This window comes from Megalopta genalis, chromosome 4 (genome assembly GCF_051020955.1).
Source record: "Megalopta genalis isolate 19385.01 chromosome 4, iyMegGena1_principal, whole genome shotgun sequence".
NCBI lineage: Eukaryota > Metazoa > Arthropoda > Insecta > Hymenoptera > Halictidae > Megalopta > Megalopta genalis.
In genome coordinates, this window is record NC_135016.1 from 28,902,682 (window position 1) to 28,926,787 (window position 24,106).

The following is a 24,106-nucleotide window of genomic DNA, read 5'->3' on the forward strand; positions in this document are numbered from 1 at the left end:
TAGGACGCGGAATCCATGTTGCTCGCGGTTCAGGGTTATCTCCTCTTAATTTTGTGCTAAAACTCACCATGTGAATTTCTACTTGGGAAAATCCCGACGAACAGTTCTCAATTAATTTCCTAGCACTTGGTTCAGAGGACCACAAAATTTTCTCTCGAATGTAACTAAAACTTCTGCAAATGGGGGGGGGGGAGTGTGGTTCCTTGGCTGGCACGCGAAGCTACGGTCTCCCCTGGCCCGGATTATTATCCGGTGGTTAACAATACGAAATTATAATGAACGCGAAAAAAATGCACTTTTCCTTCCATTGTCGATCCGGTGTAACCGCAGACGGCAGACCGCGGCCGTAACGGCGGAACATTCTGTATTGTTCCGCCGGCAACTGGAACGCACAACAGGTCCTCGTTGCCGATGTAAATTTTTGAAGCGGCTCTGCCCACGTGCATCGTGCATCGGCCAGTTTAATTAGAAGCAGGCGGAGCTATTATTCCCTGTGCTCGCGTCGCCGCGGCCGTGTAGCGTTAAACGTTTTCGCCGCGAAGCGTTCAAGCCCATTCAATCATTCATTTCCTTTTCTGATCCGCGACAATGTGGCCGTGCGCGCAGCAAACCCGATCTCTCTCTCTCTCTTTCTCTCTCTCTCGTTCTCTCTCTAGTTGTTTGTCTGTTCGTATCGCGAGAAATTGCGGCAGGCCGTAGCACGGTGTTCGAAAACAGCGATTTATACGCGAAAAGCTATATTTAACCCCGAACGTGGATAAATATCTGTAAACAAACATTTCAACGATATTGATATTAATTGGACACAATGATTTTAGTATTACTTTATCTTAAATGAAGATTCAATTATTCAATGAATGAAAACAACAGAAATATGTTTGTGATAAATGTTTCAATATTACATAACATTTTTATATAATTACATAGCGTATACAAATATCGAAAAATATAATAGGACATATAATGAAAATGATAAAGAAAAAGAATCAAAGAACTCTGATCTGATAACTTCTATTCCAAAAACTTACGATAACTGCATACTGAAATTGGTTCTCTTTGATGAAGTGCATTTAAAATTTCTGTTGTAAAATGAAAAGATACTTAAAAGCACTTTATTCAGAATTACAAATTCTACTCCAGAACATTCGCGTATCCAGTAAAATAAATGATGGTGATATATTGTTGTGTCCAGAGACAAGGGCCATAAAAAGGTCCCACCATTGGGGAAACCCTCTCAGGCCCCAACAAGGGTCAAGGCAGACACCCCCCTCCAAGGGGTGATTCGTGCCTTGACCAATAATAAACAATCTACCTCCATCCACGGGTGCTCTTCCACGACTTTCCAGCGTTGGAAGAGCATTCTTCCACCAGCGCTCGCAGAGAGTGCAACACAAAAAATAAAGTTCTCTAAGACTACTAGAGACCCTTCCACGTCATTAGTTTGCCGTAGGAAGCGCGAATCGAGCGTACAATAGTTCGGTCGCGCATGTACGTTAGGCGACTAACCGAATGTACGGACAAAACATATATTACAAAACTACAGAGATACCGAAAATATGGTGTTGGTGGAATCCCGAGGTGGCAACCTCACGGTTCGGTTTCTACTTCTGAACTGACTATCGTTTGAGCCGACCTGGGCCTCTGTCGCCAACGGATCACCCTCACAAAAGGGCCATAAAACAGTTCGATGGGTCATCGTTGAAATTCCAACAATTTCTGTAAATTTGTATAAATCACCTTTATTCTACAAAAGTCATTAACTACAAAAACAATTAATGTCATCATTTCTTATAAGGAGACATTTAAACTGCGAGAGAATATCCTAAGCGTGAAAGAAACTTCGAACTTCAGAGTAAAAATTGTCCTGTTTAAACAATTTCCACAGACAAATCGTAGTTCAAATAAATAGCCTGGAGGTTTCGCGAACCTAATTACATCAGATATTAAAGGAACGGAGATTGCTAAAAACACGGGTCTCTCGCGTCTGAATCGTTGTTTTCGGACACTGTGCGACGTTGCGAATTTCGACGTGAAAGCGGAGCAACATTGAGAACAGAAAGAATGCAAATGCGCGGATTGCAAAGAGTCTACAGCACCGCCGGCAACAGCTCGGAAATAGTTTTCCGCTTTCAACCGGCAGTTAGAAACACGTAAACCGAATTGCAACTGGTCGTGAAAACGATCGGAGCTCCTGCCTGTCGCCAAAATATTTTTCAATGCGCTCTGTCCGCCTGTGTTCGGGCTTTCGTCGTCTCCTTTAACTCGCGGATCGATTAACGTCGACTGCCATGCCAGAATCCTCGGGAATTTTGTCAAATCATAGTAGCATAGTCAATGAAATGAACACTTTATTTACCAAGGGCCCATCGATAGACTTTTCGATAACTGTGTTCGATCAAATTCTCTTCCAAAGAACTTGTTATAACAATCTGAATAATTTGATGGGTTATGGTTAAGGTTGACATTTATTTACGAATTTGTTAACTGTTGTTCTTCGGTTCGGAAAGAACTGTTAAAAAACTACCGGTAGACAAAGTGTTAAAATTGAAAGCTTGAATTGTTCGATATCAATTATTTCCTCGACATCCTTACGTTTACTTTCTAATCGAAGCAGCTTGTTCCTCCATATATGAATTTGTTAAACACAAAACATGGTTTTATTATTATTATTATCATTATTATAAGTTTATTTATTTCAGCGTAGACCCATTAATTGTGAGGTCATTATTGTTACATTTAACTATATAGACTTGTATTCCCGATCGCAATTAAAATTTATATTGACACGAGCAATTATAACAGTGAACTACATATAACGAGTCATATTTGTTTCATTGAGATGAAGTGAATAGTCGCGATACGGAAAACCGCGCATAGAACAAAGTACACATTTGAAAGCGTTCCGCAAATCTGCAAAAATACAACAAGCAGTTTGTTTATCCTAGGTGCATCAGCGTTCGTGACGCTGTTAAAATTTCCAATGGAATATAAAATATTTTTTTGCATCTCGCGTGTTGGCTACTCTTTTTCGACGAGAGTCGCACTGCGTCGCTCTATATAAATATTTACAAAATCATCGTCGAGAGAAAGGCGTTCGCCGAAAGAAAAGCATTGTGGCGTCGCATCGCTCGCCACTGCTCACCCGCTACTTGAGCGCGGCCGCTAGCAAATTCAAACATCTGCCTTCCTAATCCTCTCTGCTAAACTTTTCCTTTACAACAGCCCTAATCCTCAAAAAACTCCCTTAAAAACACTCCCAATAAAACGATTATCCGAACCTTCCCACATCTCGACTCGCACAGACCTTTCCTGTCTTCCCCTTCCAAGAGAATTTCATCTTTTCCCTTTGTATGACTGACCTCACCATCGCTATAAAAAAGGCAAAAGGCAACTCCACCAGTTCAGTCAGTTCAGTCACTCAAGTCGAGTCAGACACCTCCGGTCAGTCCCAAAAGCTCTGCACATCTCCACACTCCGCTAGCCGCGCCCGCGCACGCTCACGTACGAGAATAAATACTGTAGGTGAAAGACAAAACATCCTGATTCATTTCCACTCCCTGCTAAAGCATCGTTCTAAGCAGATGTGGCGGCTGCTTACGTCGCTCGCCAGCAGATCGCTATTTTTCCCGCAACTACCTATCCATCCATGTACACAGTAATGTCTCCCTAACTGACGCTCAGATTGTGCACAAAAATGGACAATTTGGGAAGGGGAGATACGATTATTCGAGCCCTGCAGCTCGTTCTTATAGTTGTTGGCAATTCGAGACTATAAAAACGAACCGCATAATCGTATCTCCTCTTCCCAAATTGTCCATTTTTGTGTACAATCTGGGCGTCAATTACAGAGACATTACTGCACAGGGTGTTCATCTTAACGGTCGCGCCGATTTTTGAGGCATTCACACTAATCTGACAAAAAAATGTTTCGAACAAAAGTTAACGAATACTTTGCGAGGAATAAGGCACAATAATAAAAATGTCCACAAACCTTTTTATTCGATAAAAAGCTCAGGTCATTTTGACTCTTTCAAATGACACTATGTATTTTCTACGTTATAGCGTTATAGCTGACGAGAAAACGAATTCAACGACCTACTACACGAGGCAAGGCCCGCTAGATAGCCTTACCGATGAGTTTCCTATAGTTGTTGCTCGTTCTTATAGTTGTTGACAATTCGAGACTATAAAAACGAACCGCAAGTCTCGAATAATCGTATCTCCTCTTCCCAAATTGTCTATTTTTGTGGACAATCTGAGCGTCAATTAGAGAGACATTACTGCACAGGGTGTTCATCTTAACGGTCGCGCCGATTTTTGAGGCATTCACACAAATCTGACAAAAAAATGTTTCGAACAAAAGTTAACGAATACTTTGCGAGGAACAAGGCACAATAATAAAAATGTCCACAAACTTTTTTATTCGATAAAAAGCTCAGGTCACTTTGACTCTTTCAAATGGCGCTATGTATTTTCCACGTTATAGCGTTATAGCTGACGAGAAAACGAATTCAACGACCTACTACACGAGGCAAGGCCCGCTAGATAGCCTTACCGATGAGTTTCCTATAGTTGTTGCTCGTTCTTATAGTTGTTGACAATTCGAGACTATAAAAACGAACCGCAAGTCTCGAATAATCGTATCTCCCCTTCCCAAATTGTCTATTTTTGTGGACAATCTGAGCGTCAATTAGAGAGACATTACTGCACAGGGTGTTCATCTTAACGGTCGCGCCGATTTTTGAGGCATTCACACTAATCTGACAAAAAAATGTTTGGAACAAAAGTTAACAAATACTCTGCGAAGAACAAGGCACAATAATAAAAATGGTCACAAACCTTTTTATTCGATAAAAAGCTCAGGTCATTTTGACTCTTTCAAATGACACTATGTATTTTCTACGTTATAGCGTTATAGCTGACGAGAAAACGAATTCAACGACCTACTACACGAGGCAAGGCCCGCTAGATAGCCTTACCGATGAGTTTCCTATAGTTGTTGCTCGTTCTTATAGTTGTTGACAATTCGAGACTATAAAAACGAACCGCAAGTCTCGAATAATCGTATCTCCTCTTCCCAAATTGTCCATTTTTGTGGACAATCTGAGCGTCGATTAGAGAGACATTACTGCACAGGGTGTTCATGTTAACGGTCGCGCCGATTTTTGAGACATTCACACTAATCTGACAAAAAAATGTTTCGAACAAAAGTTAACGAATACTTTGCGAAGAACAAGGCACAATAATAAAAATGGTCACAAACCTTTTTACTCGATAAAAAGCTCAGGTCACTTTGACTCTTTCAAATGGTGCTATGTATTTTCTACGTTATAGCGTTATAGCGGACGAGAAAACGAATTCAACGACCTACTACACGAGGCAAGGCCAGCTAGATAGCCTTACCGATGAGTTTCCTAGCGGGACCAGAACGAAACGCGCTCTCTTTCTTTGCCTCCACTCCTCCACCTTTTCGGCACATCCAGCACAGAAAAGCTCGCGTGTTTCCGTCGACGTCGCGGCAACATTTCGCGCGTTAAGTATAAATCCGAATTCGGGATTCCGCGAATAACGATTCTGCCGGGTGATCCGTGAATTATTTACGTCCGCGCAGAGGCGGCTGTAATCCGACGGTGATCCAGAAATTTGTCGACCATTAAATAACGTATTCATATCACGCGTGCCTTCAGCCCAGCCGCGATACACGAACTGCCCCCCCCCCCCCCTGGTCATGATGTTCGCAACGTTTGGCGAGCATTCATAGAATTCGAGTTTAAGCTCGCGGATGGATAGGCATAAAAAATATTTACGGAACGTGTTGAAAAAATATCGAATATTTCTCTCGCGTGATGCACGCCTGTTTTCCGCGTCCGCTTGAATATTCCGGCGCGGCGCGCGTGCAACGCCGCGGCCGCGACGATCGGCGATCGTAAAAATACACCGCGATAACTGCGCCCCGTTCGATAACGGTCGCAAATGTTTACCGACTTCCAGTAACCAAACTTTTCGGTTCCCCCCTCCCCCAACGGCAATGAAAGCTAACCCCAAGAAATTTCCAAGTTTACAAATTCCGGAGTAAACAGGATCCCGTCCGACCAACCTCTCGCCGATCTTCCGAAAATGTGACTCGACCACCGATGGAACCCACCGACGTATCGCAGCCATAAACCTCACCGTTCCGACTATTTCCGAACACGCATAACAGAATCCGGCACATCCGATTAGTACGATCGTGTCGTACGTTCCGTTTTCTGTACAAGGTTTCCCGATTTTTTGGCGTCCCTTTGAGAAAAGGGACAGTTCGCGTCCAAAACCGATAACACGTTGGACTTTCGGAACGTGCTTCGTTAACTTCGTAATGACCTGGTGCAACGGGAACTGTTATATGTAATGGTCATTTTGCTTTCGGCTTGCGAAACACGTCTCTATTCCGACCTTCAAAAATCGCACAAAATGGTGCGTGCAAATTTTAACTCGTAATACGTCAGATTTCAGCGAAAAAGTAAACTGTTTAATTATCCACGATTGTAAGTCGTTAGTTACTGCGACTAAATTATTTATAGTAATTTATCTGCATGTAAATTATTTATAATAATTGGTCTGCATGTAAATTATTTCTGATAATTTATCTGCATCCAAATTATGTATAATAATTGATCTGTATCTATATTATGTATAACAGTTTATCCGTATCCAAATTATTTATAAGTATTCCGATTAACGATTAACGATTATAACTCGTTAGTTATTATAAATTATCATGAATCATTTAGTTATAACAGCTAACTACTTTTCGCCCGATAGCTAAATTATTTATAATAACATACAACTAACGAGTTATTAATCATTAATCAGATTACTTTTTGTCGAATTCGACGCGACTGTTCGAATACCGATTAACCAAGAATCACTAAAATGTACAGCAAATTCTCTCTAATTTTCCTTCAGCTAGTAAACGAAACTTCGACAATTTGAGAAGAGAAGATACGATTGTTCGAGCCTTGCGTCTCGTTTTTATAATTGTTGACGATCGGAAACTATAAAAATGAGTCACGAGGCTCGAATAATCGTGTCACCTCTTTTCAAATTGTCCAATTTTGTTTAAAAGCTGAAGGAAAATTAGGGAAAATTTACTGTATTTCGAAACCTGCAAATATTATCCAAATATTTGTAACATCCTAACGAAGCTAAATGCGCACATAGGAAGAAGAATGCTATCGACCAGTGTCTGACAGTCCTCTCGAAATCATCTGCAGATTATGCTCTTCATAATTCCCCACACGACCAGAGCGTACACCTTCATCCGTACATAGAAGGCTTAACTGATTCAAGCAGGCGGCGGCTGCGTTCTCGGGCGTGCTTAATTAATTTATTTCAGAGACCATTGGCCATTCCCGCCGTACCTTTGCCACGCTCTATAATACCAGGTAATGCACTATGATCTTCCAGGCGTTCGGCGATCGCACACTCGCCGGAGATAAACCGCGCATATTTGCTCGACGCAGTAGCCGATCGATGGATTTGAACGGGAACGTTTGCGCCGGCCAATGTGGACAGACGGACGCAATGTGGTCCAGCGGCGCGGCGGCCTGCGGATTTCGAAAAATGTGCTGCCGCGACGAGGCGAACGCCTCGAGGATGTCGAGCAGCGACTCGTCGTCGAGCTCGCGCGACCCGGGACATCCGAAGCCGGGCCGGCAAAGTGGAAATTACGCGGAAATCCGTGAACACGAAAGGGGAGGAGGCAACCCCTGCGACGGCACCGCGCTGAATTTCAATGACGAGAATGTTTGGGGGCCCGACGGCTGCGATCCGTGCTGCGACAGCCTCGTTGACGAGAGCGCGGCCCTCTTCGAACTGAATCGCGGTAATAACGTCTGCGCGAATTGCAAAACCGGAGTCACCGTCAGCCTGAGTCCCCAGCTCGCCGCATGCGAGAAGAAATCCGAGGACCCGAAGCAGAGCGTTTCCTTCAAACGGTGCTACGACAGGTGAATAACTCTCCGAAATGATCGCCAGGGTAAATACGCTATCGTTCGTAAGCGCACCGCTGGTTTCTGTCGAAGATAGAAACGTAACACGGTTGCCACGGTATTCCCTTTCTTGATAGTTTACTCGCCGGTACTCCATTAAGGGGGTGTTCCGGTTTAGAACCTTCGAAGAATCGATTTCTGTTTTATCACTCGTAATTCGGGTGACGCCGATTTGACTACTTACGAAGGATTTCTGAAAATATTTGGACAAATATGCTACAGGAGGTAATGAAACTATTGAATTCTTATAAAAACAGTTTATTAAGAAAATTATTCGCAGTGTATAAAATGAAAACATTCTCTGCAAAGTTGAGGTTGATCAGGACAGCTTGGACAAAATGTTGTTGGTTTTTTCAGATTTGCTCGTGCCTCTGATCGGTTCATTTCATATCTTTTATTTGAGCTTTTATTTGAACTGTAGCTTCATCAGTATCATCAACATTTCTTTCTTCTTCCATGACCAATTCTCGTAAAATCTCGTCGATAGTATCTTCACAACATTCATTATCACTAAGACTGCATTTATCAGTATCCGAGTCAGAATCTGACGATGTAATTCAATTTATGCTTCTCCTTCTGGGCAATCCGATCTCTTCCCCATCGCTGCTATCCGAATTTGTGTGAATATCGCAACAGGTCTTTTTTTCACTACTATATGAACTTTCACTACTATGTTCACTACTATGAACTGACTTTCTCATTTTTCTTTTCATTATTTGGAAAAAAATAAGGGCTGAGATTTTAAGTTATACCACTCGGTACTGGGCAAAGATTCCGACTGTTCATGCAGGGACAGAAACAGACATGAATCAACAGCGCACGCTTCCTATAGCGGCACGGGTGGCCTGTAGGAGATTTTGTTGTAGACACGCGTGGCAGTCAACGTGTTAAAGTATATGCTGTCGATGATATGGAATCACGGACTTTTGGTTCGGTTAAAACGGTAGACAGCTTAAATGTTTTTATAGATTCGACGCAAAATGTAAAACAAATATTCCTCGACCGAAGCGATATTCTTTGTATCTGGAACGTGCGTCTTCGATCAATTTAACGAAGTTCATTTTATTTCAGTATCAATCAGATGTGGCGCAAGAGCCGCTGCAAACGCTCGATTCCTGGGCAAAAGAAGTGCACGAAAGATAGGTGCGCCCCACTTTTTTCACGAAATAGGGTATTGGTGCCAGTTACTGTGTCTTGCCAATTACTGTTTATTCTCGTTTATAGTCTCGTTTATTTTCAAGCATAATTTTATATTTATCGAACAAGGCATATGAAATTTCTTTATTTAAATTGAAGTAGTTATTTATTTGTCGAAATTACATATGTAGAAGACGGAAGTTCTTAAAATACCATAATGTTATTCTATGCTTCTCTTTTTCTTTCTCCTAATATTCAGAGGAGATTTGATAATTGTGTCGTGGGAAAGTTTCTATCGACAAAAGAAACTTTGAAATCGATCTTTAAGTTCTTAACCCTTTGACTATGAAAGGCGTAAATACAGGGTGTCGCAAAAATGTCTCGTAATTCGAAAATGGGAGGTTCATGAGGTCATTCGAAGTAACTTTTTCCTTAACGAAAATGCTATACGTGACTTTGTTAACGAGTTGTTAACGAAAAACACTGACCAATAAGAGGCGAGCTCGGCTGACGCGAGACAGCAATGAGCGCACGAAGCCCAGTTCCGCTCACTGACTCGGCCATCTCGCGCCAGCTGATCTCGCCTTTCATTGGTCACTGTTTTTCCTTGATAACTCGTAAACAAAGCCGCGGATTTCATTTTCGCTAAGGAAAAAGTTGCTTCGAACAGCCTCCGGAATCCATCATTTCCGGATTGCGAGACATTTTTGGGACACCTTGTATATGACCTCACAAGTCTACCGATATGTACGGAAGACGCAGATATACGTCCTTCTAGATTGCAAAACCTTCGCTGTTGCACCAACTTATCTTTGTGTTAAACATTGTGTTTATCAAATGGAACTTATTATTCATTATCAGTATCGAATTTCGTTCTTTGTGATTATCTTCGTAATGATATACAACAGCGATTGATTTATCTATTTCGCTTCGTTTGCATTCAAGATTCTATCCGAGAATACGTCGCAGTCAAAGGGTTAAGAGATGTTACTTAAATTGCTAAAGCCGTGTTTAATAACAAGCACTGCTAAAGGTTGCTAACAGGGTACAGTAATTGGATCTCTGGATCTTCTGCGAACGGTGAGATTACATCGGTTCTAATCGAATTTAGAAAGAGGAAGGAGCCGCAAGATCATCGTTGCACCTTCGAGAACTGTTGCGGCAACTGCGACACGTTCGTCATGGAGCTGTCAGGATCTGACTGCGAGCAGCTCCAGAACTGCCATAACTTGGATTTCGACCCCTCGAACGTTTACTTCGAGGACTGTTGTTGCTCCCGCGAACCGAAACCCTGCTCCTCGAACGTCAGCGTGCATTCGGTGCGGCGTGCTCACCGAGTGTGCGCGAATTGCACCGAACCTGTAAAATGTTGTTCGCCGAAGGAGCCGAAATGCGATCTCTGCGTGTCCAGCAAGCATTGTCTCCAACGCGTGCACTTCACTAAGTCCCGTAACTCGTGCTGCTCGTTCTGCTCGAGAAAGTGCAGTCCGTCGAAGGCTAGCATGTTCGTCGAGATCGGCAACAGCGTTGCCGACGTGCGTTGCCTGAGATCGGGACAGGTATTTCATTTGTGCAATCATTCGTCGGAATCGCTCGGACACGGCCTGGCGCGAAGAGAAAGCGACCCGGTCAAGAGGAAGAAGTCGGACTTGTTGAAGAGAAGCAAGTCGAAGAAACGGTCCGACGCGTACGAGAAACATTGCAGTCCGAATTGTAAAACTCATCCTGGCGTTATCGGCCGCAGCTATTCGGACAAGATCGAGTGTCCGGAGAAAGATTGCGATGGGATCGAGAGAGCCAGAGACAAGAAGAAGGCATCGAGGAAGTCCGCGCAAACGGTGTCCAATTGCAGCGTTCATCAGATGTTCAGCCACAAGTGAGAATTGAATGTTTAACGCCGACTTAAATAAATGTAGGCACGCGATAAATGCCCTTAACACTTTCGTCTGCCACCTCAACCATCTTAAAAATTTCACAAGATCAATGTGTTCCATTCACTGAAATTAAAATTGGAAAGCTAAGACTTACAGCACCAATTGCTTTCTAAATATCCTTACGTTTTACGAATCCTAATAAAATTAGAGCGATATAATAGACAAGTCCAAAAAATTATAAGACTGAAAATTTTTTAATACAAACTGGTCAACTTCGACTGGCGATAACTTTGCGAAAAATCGTCGTAGAATGATCACTTTTTTCTTGAATTAAAACCTGAAATTTCTACATTAAGACAGTGTTTCTTGATTTTTAATTTTATGCATTCTCACCACTGTAACCATTTAAATATGACGGCATATCATACTTACAATTGCCAAGTTCGTCATATTGAACATTGCGAAGATCGCCGAGACACATGGACTTTGTAAAATTTTTTGAGGAAATGCCGCTTGCAACGTAACGAAGTTGGACCCTTCCCCTTTAATTTAAAAGAAAAGAAACGTGGCTGCGATCTTTTTTCGCAATGTTACCGCACTTTAAAGTAATCCTTGCATTTTTGTCGTGAGGTCGAAGTTTACCAAATTTTACCTAAAACATTTCTCTCTTATAATTCTTTTTAAGTTGTATAGATTAACGTGACAATTGCCTTTCAGAATGTTAAATCTGGTCTAGAACGAGCATAGATCGAAATTAGGTGCAACAGCAGGACGAATTAATCGAGACGTATTAAATTACATACCGACCCGGTTTATTCTACGGTATCCGTGAGACTTGAAAATTTCCCATAAACTGTTATACTCGTGATCTAGATTAATTGCAACACAGTTAGAAACACTAAGGAAACCCGAGCCGAGTGTTGAGCTCGAATCTGGGCAACAGTATCGGCAGTGCGGCTTCTGACAGGCGAATAAAATGTTTCGCAGGTCGAGCGCCGTGTGCTTCGACACGACGAAAACAGACTGCTGGCAGCAGTGCGAAACGCACGAGCGATCGATGTGGGACGAAATTCGGAGAAGAAAGTTGTGGCTGCAGGATTCCTGCAAGAATTTCCTGAAAACTGCAGCGGCCAGTATTAATCAATTGGTGAAGCAAACTTCCAAAGGGAAACTTCTGAGAAAATCCGCGAAGAGAAGCTGCGGAAGCGGAGCTTGCGAGCGGAGACGCGATCACGACAGCGATCCATCGAACCGCTTGATCGAAAACGTACGTTGGACGGAAAAGGATTGTAATGCGCATTGTTGCCAGAACGCCTGTTGCTCCTACAACGAGGGCCCGAACACGGCCGGAGTGCCGCAGTGTCAAAAATGTAGGTACCAATCAGTGTTGCCGGGGAATTGATGGCGCGTGGGGCTCCCTGGTCGTCGCACCGCCGCGCAATCGTCGAAGACTTCCTTTCTCGCCATTCCCACTGGAGAGTCTCGGATAGAAGGACACCGAAGTGGCGAGGAAGTATCGCATAATGCGGCGCGGCCTCGCGGGACAAAAAAATAAAATCCAAATATTTTCGTACAATGATATCAGATGTTTCCAAAAGTACATGTTACAGTAATGTCTCTCTAATTGTCCATAGAAATGGTCGATTTGGGAAGAGAAGATACGATTATTCGTCTCACTCGGTTCGTTTTTATAGTTACGAATTGTCAACAATTATAAAAATGAGCCGCGAGACTCGAATAATCGTATCTCCTCTTCCCAAACTGTCCATTTTTGTGCACAATTCGAGCGTCAGTTAGGGAGACATTACTGTATATAGGAAATAAGGGAGTATCAACTATTTTTAAGCGAATCTCAATTATTTTCGGCTTTTCGTTTTTTGTTGACAATGTCATCATTGCCGCATTGTGCGGCAGAGAGAGAGAGGGAGAGAGAGGCAATCCGAAGCAGAAAAATCGAGCAAATAGATTCCCGTCGCGCCATCGATTTCCTGGCAACATCGGTACCAATAGCCTCTTTGATTAAACTCCGTGAGATCGAGCCTCTGTAAATCGGCTGTCCTCTGTCCCGCAAAGGCGGCGTAATGTTGGGAAACCGATAGTTTTCGTTTACAGATGACCATTGCAATTACGAACAGCAGCGCCGCGCCGATTTTGGAATTCGCGAGAGAGGAGGCAGCGACAGTTCCGACACCACGCGGAAAAGGAACACATCGATCTCGACTAGAAACATGAGCTCGAATTCGTCGTCGTATCGCGGATCGAGCAGTTCCAGAAACCCGGGCAACGCGCAACGCTCAACGCCGCCAGATTCGGACCGGGGCAGAGGTCGCCAAGGCCAGCCGGTTCTCACCACCATAGACTCGACCATTCAAACGAGCGTCACGCACTCCGTGATCGAGCCTTCGTCGATCACGCAGAAAAGCATCGCCTACCAGAGACGAGTGAGGCAAGTGGCGCAGCTTGACAAAACTGCCGCGAACGGCCAGGCCGGAAGATCGCCGACGAAACAACAACCTGCCAGAGCCTTGGCATCCGCAACTCCCAGGACGTTGAAGACACCGGTGCCCGAAGATCCCGCCGCGCCCTCTCCGAAGTCAACGACGACCGATTCGCAGATCCAGTGCGAGATAATTACGCAGACCGAAGTGAGATGCGCGCCTCGCGGCAAGGAGGCACCTGTTCGGGTCGCAGACTCTTGCGCCTGTAGCGCTGGACCGGAGGCGACCGCGGAAGAGGCTCCCGATGAGCACACGTTCCGGGATGTCTCCACGAAAGGATCCAAGGGAAGCGACACCGTACACGATATATCCGATCTGCCGGGCACGGAGCCAGCCGAAGCCGAGGTTATAACAGTTCCCGCGGAAGGTGTGGACGAAACGATCGATGTCGTTTCTCAGGAAGACGAGGAAGTCCAGATGGACGAGACTATCGTCGACGTGACGGACGAATCGGAGATTGCCACTGTGGAAGTAACGGACGATACCGAGGAGATAACGATGGTTGACACCGAGGGAACAACGACGGAGAAACCCGGGGAGGCAACGGTGGAGCTATCGGATGATTCTGCGGAATTAACGGCGGTGGAAGTACCCGACGACTCTGCAGAGACTCCAGCGATCGTGGCTCTAGTAGTCTCGGATGACGCTACACTGGTACCAGAGGCCGATGCCACAGAAGTGTCTGCGGCCGATACCGTGGATGTGTCGGACGAGACTACGAAAGTGACGTTGGTCGACGCTGTTGGCATAGCAGACGGCGGGCCAGCTGTCAGCAAGTCGAAAATGGCCATCAGCAAAGAGACGAAAGAGGGTCGCAGCTACGCGAGCATAAACATGCAGACCTCCAGCACGATCCTGACGAAGATCCTGTCCGAGTTCCAAATCGGGAACACGAGGAAGAGGATACTGATGAGCATAAAACTGCAAACGGCTCGAGACGGAGACACGAACTCGTTCACGACCGATTCGAACGGCACTGAGGTTTGCACCGATTGGTACAGTAAATTCTCTCAAATTGTCCCGCAGCTTATAAACGAAAGTAGACAATTTGGGAGGAGGAGACATTCGATATTATTCGAGTCCCGCGGCTCGTTTTTATAGTTGCCGATTGTCGATGTTATTAACGAGCCGAAAATGGCTCGTATAATCGTCCACGCGATTGTCGACGAGAATTAATTGGCAAATTGAAATTCGGTAGGTGATAGAGATCGACGATAAGACAAAGCATACGCAGACCCGTAGCGCCCCGGCGGCCAAAAGTGCGCCGAAGAGAGCGAAACGTCCGATCACCGTCAAGCCGACGACCTCGAAGCCCGGTAGGACGAAAGAAATAATAGATCAATCTCAGTGCGTTAAACCTAACAGTATCGCAAAGGAGGACCAAAATCGGCGAGGTAGATCGGAATGGAGCACGAGAAACGCTAATGGTACCTGTAAGTTTCGTGGCAATGGCCGTTTTGGTCCGTCACCTGACGAATTCGTTGACGCAAGAACTACCAAACCAGTCAAAATGACTGTTTTCTAATTTTTTGTTCACAGTTCCTGATACTATAAAAATGCTTTTGTTAGAAATTTTCATACGAACTTCTTTATTGAAGTATATGTTATAATATAAATCACACAAAGTTTAAATAAATCCAGTCTTGGCATTAAAAAACGCTAATACTGCCTGTAAGTTTCGTAACAACGGCCATTTTGGTCTGTCACTTGACGAATTCGTTGACACAAGAACTAACAAACCAGTCAAAATGACTGTTTTCTAATTTTTTGTTCACAGTTCCTGATACTATAAAAATTCTTTTGTCAGAAATTTTCATACGAAAAAAAGCTTCTTTATTGAAGTATATATTATAATATAAATCACACGAAGTTTAAATAAATCCAGTCTTGGCATTGTTATAAAACAATACACATTAGTCAGGTTTAGGGTTCGGTAGTTCTAGCGTAAATGGCGCGAGATACGTATCGAATTTCACCCTTTTCATAGTTGCCGTAATAGGAAACAATTTTCAAATTAGCGAATCCGATTGTATTCCATTTGTATCAATACTGTATCGAAGGTACTGTATTGAAGGTACTGTATTGAAGGGTACTGTATTGAATCCATTTGTATGAATATTCTATTCGATTTTTATCAATACCGCATCTCGCTTTTATTAATAGTATATTCGATTTTCATTAACGCTGTAATCCATTTTTATTAATATTGCATTTCATTCGTATTAATATATCATTTCATACGTATCAATATCGTATTTCATTCGCGTTCATATTGGATTTGCTTTTCCAGATGGATATTGTAGCGGAAATTGCGGCAAGGAGAAACCATTGAAATGACTGGAACGGTAAGGTGTTTTGAATCATTTCGAATCGAATCGTTTCGAATGATTTCGCGCGAAACATTCGCTCGAAGTCGGAGCAGATCCTTCATTTTTTAAGACACGATCGAGAATCACACGAGTTGCTGCATTTCGATCGCTGCAACTTCTCTCCGCGGCCGCGATGCAATTTCCCCATAACCTTCGGACGTCATGAATTTCAAATTCAAGCCGCAATTCAATCCGTCGCAATGAATTACTTTAAAGCCACGCTGTCCTCCAAACCCTTTCGAAAGCACAGAAGGATGGTTACCTAACAAGCGTCGAAGAAAATGCAACACGGAATCCGATAGCGGCGACCTTGACGCAACGCACCGATTACTATATCATAGAATCAACAGATTGAATTACCGCGGGCCACAATGACCGGGAAAACGTCGATCTTCCACCGCGCGTCCGTGTTCCTGAAGAACATAAAAAGCTCGTCGAAAGCAGTCGAGACGAGGGAGGCGGGGACCGAAGCGATCGTCGAGACCGACAACATCCACATAAACACGGAAATCTATTCGGAAACGGATCTGCCTGGGGCGTTCGAGTGTTACGACGGCAACTGCATGATCCTTTATGCATCCAGAAGCAAAAACGTGACGACAGAGTGCGACGGCTGCAATGAGAACGCGGCTCCGGCGGAACCCGCTCCTCCGGTCTCGGAGGATGAGAAGAAAGAAGAAGAGCCACCGGTGGAAGCACCGGTTTCGGAGATCCAGGAGACACAGAAGGACTCCTGGGACGAGGGATCGAGGCTTTTGACCGAGGCGAAGAAAGATCACGTGGAGCAGAAGCGGCCGATGTGCCACCCGGACTGTCCGAATCTGTTCATAAGCCGGTACTTCCAAGTAGACAAGGCCGACAAGGTCAGGGTCAGCACCGCGAAGACCGTGGCGATAACTCGAGCGGACAAGGAATCCGTGTGCTCGAGCACCGCGGAGGTCGCCGCAGCGAAATCGTGCCAAAGACCGGCGTCCGTCCCTTCGATCAACTTGTCCCCGATCCAGGAGGAAGAAGACGCTTCGACGAGAGCCAGCGAGCCGAGTATTCCGGCTCGCGTGTCTTGCGAAACCATGCGGAGCGTGGAATACGCAGCGTCCACGACGAGCTGCGTAACGAGGCAGGAGGACGACTGGTCCGAGCGGGAGGCTGACGAGCAAAACGGATTCAGCACGGACGAGGAATACACCACCGAGATGGACGTAGAAGCTGAAGACGCGAAAGAACCTACGGCAGACGCACATGAGGGCACGGACGGAGGTGACGCTGTAGTTTTGGAAGACGTGGACGAGTCAGCTGTCGAGGAAGCTGCGGATCGGACGATCAGCGAGGAAGCTGCGGATCAGGCAATCAGCGAGCAAGTTGCGGGTCAGGAGACGGACGAGGAAGCTACGGACCAGCAAATTACCGACGAAGCTGCGGACCAGTCGGTTATGGACGAAGCCGTTGACCAATCGGACGTCGAGGAAGCTGTTGACCAATCGGACATCGAGGTACCTGCGAACCAGCCAGCTATCGAAGAACCTGAGAATCAGCCAGTTGTCGAAGAACCCGCGAATCAGCCAGTTGTCGAAGAACCCGTGGATCGGCCAGCTGTCGACGGAGCTACGTTTAAGGCGGAGCAAAAAGACACCTCGGAGAAGGGGATAGAGACTGAGACTATCTTTGAGAGGGAACCGCGGAAAAGACGAAGGAGTCGTCGAGCGATAACCGGGACTTGGATCACGAGTCTCAGTCCAAGCAGACTCGAGGAAACCGAGATCCGCAGCTGCGTAAGATCAAGTCGTTCGCCTTCCAACCAGCCGAAGTACAGAGAATCCTGCGAGACGCAGTGTTCGTCGTACATTGCTTGCTGCGTCACTTCGGCGAATTGTTTCTGCGACGACGACTCCAGAGCCGAGCAGCTCTGCCCGACGGTTTACTGCTCCTCGAAGAGCAGCTCGACCTTCGGCTGGCCCCGAGTGCCGGTTTCCTGCGATCAGCTCTACAGGATAAACAATGCGAAGAATCAGTCGATGACCGCGTGCAATCGTTATCAAGGGAGCTGGTGCCCCTCTGGTCAAGCCTACCGGGATACGTGTACGCCGCGATGCACCCCCAGGAGTTCGATGAATTATTGCAGTCCCTCTTATCATTATTCTTACAACTCGTGGTATTAAGAGAAAGGAGACCGTTGGGTTGTTGGGGGTCACAGATTGGGCTATTTGTTCGTTTCGCAGAATCAATTGAATTGGTGCGATTAGGCAAACCAGGTAGGCTTTATTCAATTTCAAACAGATTCTTATTTTATCACTTATGTGCGCGTTATTTAGAAAAGTATATATTAAAAAAGTATATATATAGGAAAGGATACAATCGTATGGGAACGTTCTTGGATCGATAGTTATTCGGAAAGAAAGTAACTATGCTCTGCACGCGTATCTCAAAATTAATACGTTCAAGAATTCTACAATTTAAGACGATGTTTTATATCCCAGATTGTATCATTATTGCATAGAATGCAATAATGTAAACGCGTCAAAAAGAATTGCGATTGAAACTGTTTACGTAAAAGCAACGTGATACTGTTCTTAAAAAGAGAAAAAAAAACAGCATTATAAAAGTAGCAGCAAAAAGATATAATTAGTGTTTCGAACGTTAACACCGGCGTTGCGTCAAAGGATCGGTTGCAGAAGCACGATGAAAATGTAGCAGCCAAACATAATAAAGTATGCGAGAGAGAGAACAATACGAACGCCGAGTCACGTTTTTTCGTAAAATATGTAGTACTTTGCTGCGCGCGACGGTTTTTTGTGCTTTTTTTTGCGCGACAATGAATTTCACTTCTGGACCCCGCCGGTTGAAAAGTTCAGTTAAACGAATTTCTTGCAGCGCGGGATGTCACGGTGTCATAAGTGGTCCGGGTGGTCAGCAGGTACCACCGTGCTAGGAAAAGAGCGTGCAAGTTTGTTGCGAAGTTCGTCGTCGGCCACCCAGAAGCTCGGCTCCGAGCGTCCTTTTCCAGCTGAAATCTGCGTGCGACGTGTAATTACTGTCCGGAGGCCCGTTGTCATATCAGCCGGTATATAATAAAAATTCTCGAGGAAATACAATTATCGTCCCTACCTTATTACCGGCTTTAACAAGACATTTTAAAACAGCACCGGCACGGCCAGCGTGCACACGGTCGACGCGGCGCGACGCGGCGCTCGGCAAATTGTTGAAATTTCTGTGAACGCGAAGAAAAGCAACCGGAATGCGTCCCGGCTTCGCGCGGGCGCGTTTAATTCAGAAAATTGCATTTTTAATTTAGAGCACGTTTTTCCGAAAGCAAAACACTCGGGGAAATTCTTATTCCGTGATGCACTGTTCTCCTCACCGTCGCAAATTGCGCCGGCGTTCCCGGCGAAACCGAAACCGATATTTTTTTTTATACTCGGAGTACGAAGTTCGCCCGGTAACGGTTACCTAAGACCAGGCCAGCGAAAATCCCGAAGAAGTTCGCCGAGGCTGTAGACCATGCTCGGAGAAATATAAAACACTTGGATATTTTGTGACAACGGGTCTTAAGAGAACATTCCGGTACCGTAAATGGCTTCCGCGGTCAGCTATCCTCGGGACGAAAACTTCCGCGAAGTTCGCCCGCGAAGTTCGCCTGTTTCTCGGTGCTGCAGGAAACCCGATGCTGCTACAACGAACCCAAAAACTGCACGGCGCGCTGTCGAAGTATGTGCTGTTCCTCGGAGCACCGTAATTCCATCGAACGAACCAGCTCCTTTTTGCAAACGAAGAAAAATTGAGATTGCTCCGAGTATCGATGAAGTTCGACGAAAAGAATACACAGAGTTCGTCGCTGTCGATACAAAACCCGTTCGAATATGGTACCAGTGCTTCGTTACAGCTGACCAAACTTCGTAATCGAGAAAAGACACAAAATTCCATTGTCGAATGTTCGTTTACCGTCGCAAGCTGCACCCATTCCTTTCAATCGTAAATGCATAAAATCTACGATGTTTCCTCAATTGTGCCAGAGACCATTTTCATCAGAAAGTTAATTATCAGTTAGCAAAGTTAGTTAATCATTTCAGAAGTTGTTTAACTTAAGAATTATGTCTATTTGCAGCTCGATAATCCTTAAGGTTTCTTTTATTAACCGTTTGAGTCCCAAGCAGCGCGACCTTGTGTCGCAATCAAACTTTAACGACGCGCGTACATCGCATAGCTGCTCTTTTTCATTTTTTTTCTTTTTGTTTTGTTTGTCAATCTTAATCAGCGCTATCGCGCCGCTTGGTTCTCTGCGCAATTAATTAAGACAAGCGCTATCACGCTGTTCGGCATTTTTCGACCGTGTTTTCTGAATATTCCCTGCGACTCAAACGGTTAAAGAAAATTCTTTTCATATAATAAATATTATGCGTTAATTTCTAATTAATTGAAAATGTATTAAAAACAATTAAAAATAATTAAAAGTAATTAAAGCGGCAGTTACAGGAACGCTGGCAGCGATTGGTACACGTACGTCGATCGTTGCTATTTCGTCGATGATTGCGCAGAAATCTGGTGTATGGTGCTCGAGAATATTTCGTGGCCGAGGGGAACGTGGCTGGACGGGCAAGGTTAAGGGAAGATCCTGGTACCGTAAGTGGCTTTAATGGTCAGTGTCCATTGAGACGAAAATTTCGCGGAAGTTTGTCCCGAAGTTCGCCGACAGTCGATGTACAAGACTCGGAACCCCGCCGACGTCCTGAGTGCCGAGTATCACTTAGGACACGTGAGGTAATCCTGAAGAACAGGTTCTCCCGCGTGGCGTCCAAGTACGGTGGCCAAATACTCCGCCCGGAAGTTGAGGCTACGCGTTCGGTGTTGCGGATCTGCGGAGACACGATGCGATTTGCAAGTTCCGCGATACGGAACGGATCTCCGGACCCGTGCAAGCGGTCAATTTCGTGCTTGCCACTTTTAAACCCCATTCGAAGCAACGCACGGGAGTCTTGTGGAGTTAATAAGTAGTCCTGCAAGGTGTCGTCAGCCTCGTTGGCGGAAAACTTTGACGCAGGATCCAGGGAACGTGTGCGTGAAAACATTCTAAGGCGTGGGATTCGGAGAAAGTTCGAGACTCTGCTTGGAAAACGCGAAGTTCTCGAAATAGATTTAATATTCGCCGAATTATTTCACATTAAGCTAAAAAGAAAATGAAATAAAAGAGAACAGTTTTGATGCGATGAATAGAATTATTCGAAATTTTATTAAGCTTAATTGCACTTAATTCCTTTATTGCACTAAGAGCATAGTGCTTTCTTGAATTGTAATTCGAGATGTATCTCGTCATCATTGATATAAGATTTAAAAAAGATAATAATAATATATACGTATTAGAAGAATAAAATTAAACGATTGTTCTTAATAGTAAACTTATAATATTAAAAGATAGAATTATTGATCATGGTCTAAGAGTTACTAAATGAAAGGGAGGATTTGATGATATATCTAAAATGTTCTATTATTATATAATAAATTAAAAATAACAAATACTATTGCTACGAAAGTTGAGTAAAGAGTGGATTTTATAACTTTGCAATGCTCCGATAGAGTAGATCGTCTCCATCGATCGAAGATTGCGAATTAATATTGAGTCGTTGCAAAAGTAATTTCGGTACGTTTGTAAGCTATCTATTTGAAAAACCGAAACTACTTCTGCTACAATCCAATGGTAAGGATTCGCGATCTAGTAGAACCTTTATGTTGAAATTAGCGAATGATAATTGCCTTCTGCAACAAAATCAGGAAGTGGATTAAACGAGATAATTTTTCGCGCTGTTAACTGCATCGTAATCGATGTACTTTAGTGGTCCAGCGAAGCAAATAATTACCCGGAATACATTTCTATACATATATCTTGTAGAGCGCGATGTTTATTGACAAATATTATTATTAGCCGTAAGTCGTAAATCAAGTTAATAGCACTTGTAAATCCTATTATGCAAGGGTCAGCGTCCGCGCGCATAAACGTGAGCCGGTTTGCATTTTACAAGCAATGAAACGATTACAATCGACAAATGCGTTCGTACTTGCTGACATTTCGTGCGGCGCTGCAACAAATTTATTAATAATTTATCGGAACGAATTCAGGAGTCGCACGGCGAGCGCGGATATAAACGGCGCATTGAATATTTACTGGAACGGCAATGGCGAACAAACCATCTCTCGATTCAATATTTGCCGCCGTAATAAGTGCTAAACTAATTACCTCGTTTAATTAATATTAATCCGGGGTACGTTTGCGTTGCGCATTACGTTTACAATAGTTTATTGAATAATATCGATTATAACCTAAATCGGATCGAACCGGAAGGGAGAGGCGTGCGCGCGTTGGTTATGAAACTACCGTGCGGGCGCGGCGTGCTCGAACAATTTCGCACCTATGAAGCCTCGAAGAGTGCTCTGCGTCTCCAAGCTGTCCTCCCTAGAATTCTTAAAGTATCGGCATCCAAATCTGACCGAGGACAAGATATTGTCCAGGATGGAGGGGCAAGGAAAGGATCCGCAAGAGATTCTCACCGAGCATCGGTTGCAGATTGCTTGCGAGAAAAATCTAGCCACTGTTCTCAAGAAACTCGAAATCTCTTTTCGCATTAGTAAAAGGTAAAACCGCGGAAATCCAACGTTGACGGAAGCTTCCTTTCTTTTGTTCGCGCCCTTGTCGCGTTGCTTGGAAGAAGCGTCGCCATGTTGCTAGAATTGTAATATTCTCTTCCATGGAACATTCATCGGTAGACTGCGGATTTTATGCATTTATGATAAAAATTGGCTGCTGTAATTTTAAAGAGAAGAAAGAGAAAAATAACTGAATAGTTTCGATACATTCTGTTTCAGCTACTTGCTTCAAAATCTACAGTCTATTCATCAGGCATTATAAACGTGAGAGACTAGAGTGGGCGAAACTATCGTTATTTTCTGAGGTTACTGTAAGATGGGTTTGTTTTTTAGCGTAATTAACTTTATATTTATCAGCTAAGATATATTAAATTTTTTATTCAAGAATAGACAAAATAAAAGGGTAAAATAATTTAATGTCTCTCATTCGGTACGTACAAACTTAATTGTGCTCGAAAACAAAGCAAGAGCACAGCAATTGTTCAACCCAGGGTAATCGGTTTCACTGTCACGCCAGCAGCCACAATAATTTAATACAATCAAAGGATTTCACTTAACCAAATTAAAATTATAAAGTTACGTTCCAATCACAGTAAATTCTTCCTAGAAGGCCCGGAGCACGGAATTGAAAAAGACAATCGTCAGATACTCGGACACGATTCTTGGTTTTTATAGAATCTCGGGCTAGTCGGCGAAAAAAGCAGCGGCCAGCCGGTGTACATTAATATGAATACATAGTAATGCTAGAATAAAAACGATGGCTTAACTTTCTTATTTCCAATGTTTTGCCACATTTTGGAGGCAATTCGGAGGCCACATATCACGATTCGATGGTCACGTACCTAATTATCACGTACTTCGTAACTCCGCGATTTTTCATACCTGACTCAGACCCAAACAGACCACTTTGTGTTGTTTTTCGAGAATTCGGTGGGCTGCGTTGCGTGACTCATCACACGCTTGATATTAGGATTCGACGGTCAGGTACCTACTTATCATGTACTTTGTAGCTCCGCGGTTTTTCATACCTGACTCAGACCCAAACAGACTACTTTGTGTTGTTTTTCGAGAATTCGGTGGGCTGCGTCGCGTGACTCATCACACGCTTGATATTACGATTCGACGGTCAGGTACCTACTTATCACGTACTTTGTTGCTCCTCAGTTTTTCTTACACGACTCATAACCAGCAGCTACTCTGCGATGCTTTCGAGAATTCGTTGGGCTGTGTCGCGTGACGCATCTTTCGCTTGATATCACAATTCGACGGTCAGGTACCTTGTAACTCCACGTTTTTCTTAGCTGACTCACAACCAAACAGACCACCTTGCGTTGTCTTCCGAGACTTCGTCATCACACGCTTGATCGACTCTATCAAACCTTAGCATCGACGTAGTTCGGCATTCTAAGAAGAATTTATTGTTCACACGTGTGTGTGTGTGTGGTAAAAACGCGCCACGCTGCTATGCGAGACTCCCGGCGCTTGCGTCGCCATCCCCGCTCCTTGCGTGACTTATGTTCCTAAGAACAGCGTGGGAGACACGACAGTCCGAGTCCGATTGTTCCAGG

At 44.3% G+C, this 24,106-nt stretch overlaps 2 protein-coding genes across 8 annotated transcripts; both read left to right on the forward strand.

Moving 5' to 3' along the window:
• Positions 1-5,946: 5,946 nt before the first annotated feature.
• LOC117218455 (uncharacterized) lies at positions 5,947-16,067 on the forward strand. 7 transcript variants are annotated; one of them, XM_033466842.2, is made up of 10 exons: positions 5,947-6,234; positions 7,201-7,424; positions 7,503-7,988; positions 9,102-9,173; positions 10,279-11,043; positions 12,029-12,411; positions 13,154-14,520; positions 14,738-14,972; positions 15,830-15,884; positions 15,979-16,067. In XM_033466842.2, exons 3-9 carry the CDS (start codon positions 7,513-7,515, stop codon positions 15,874-15,876), a joined length of 3,345 nt encoding a protein of 1,114 aa, XP_033322733.2. In that variant the 5' UTR covers positions 5,947-6,234; positions 7,201-7,424; positions 7,503-7,512; the 3' UTR covers positions 15,877-15,884; positions 15,979-16,067. The 7 variants fall into 7 exon arrangements, with proteins under 7 accessions (XP_033322733.2, XP_033322736.2, XP_033322731.2 ...); XM_033466845.2 differs by lacking the exon at positions 15,979-16,067 and having other exon boundaries at positions 5,947-6,257; positions 15,830-15,935; XM_033466840.2 differs by lacking the exon at positions 15,979-16,067 and having other exon boundaries at positions 15,830-15,935.
• Positions 16,068-16,268: 201 nt separating this feature from the next.
• LOC117218456 (uncharacterized) lies at positions 16,269-18,997 on the forward strand. Its single transcript, XM_033466848.2, has 2 exons — positions 16,269-18,157; positions 18,777-18,997. The coding sequence occupies exon 1, from the start codon at positions 16,280-16,282 to the stop codon at positions 18,062-18,064; it is 1,785 nt and encodes a 594-aa protein (XP_033322739.2). The 5' UTR covers positions 16,269-16,279; the 3' UTR covers positions 18,065-18,157; positions 18,777-18,997.
• Positions 18,998-24,106: the final 5,109 nt, after the last annotated feature.

Excerpts from the sequence above, each read along its gene's own strand:
- LOC117218456 (XM_033466848.2), top strand. The coding sequence starts at position 16,280 with ATGACCGGGAAAACGTCGATCTTCCACCGCGCGTCCGTGTTCCTGAAG.
- LOC117218455 (XM_033466842.2), top strand. The coding sequence starts at position 7,513 with ATGGATTTGAACGGGAACGTTTGCGCCGGCCAATGTGGACAGACGGAC. Across the intron at positions 11,044-12,028 it reads CATCAGATGTTCAGCCACAA|GTCGAGCGCCGTGTGCTTCG; the intron begins GTGAGAATTGAA and ends AATGTTTCGCAG. Across the intron at positions 14,973-15,829 it reads GAGAAACGCTAATGGTACCT|ATGGATATTGTAGCGGAAAT; the intron begins GTAAGTTTCGTG and ends TTGCTTTTCCAG.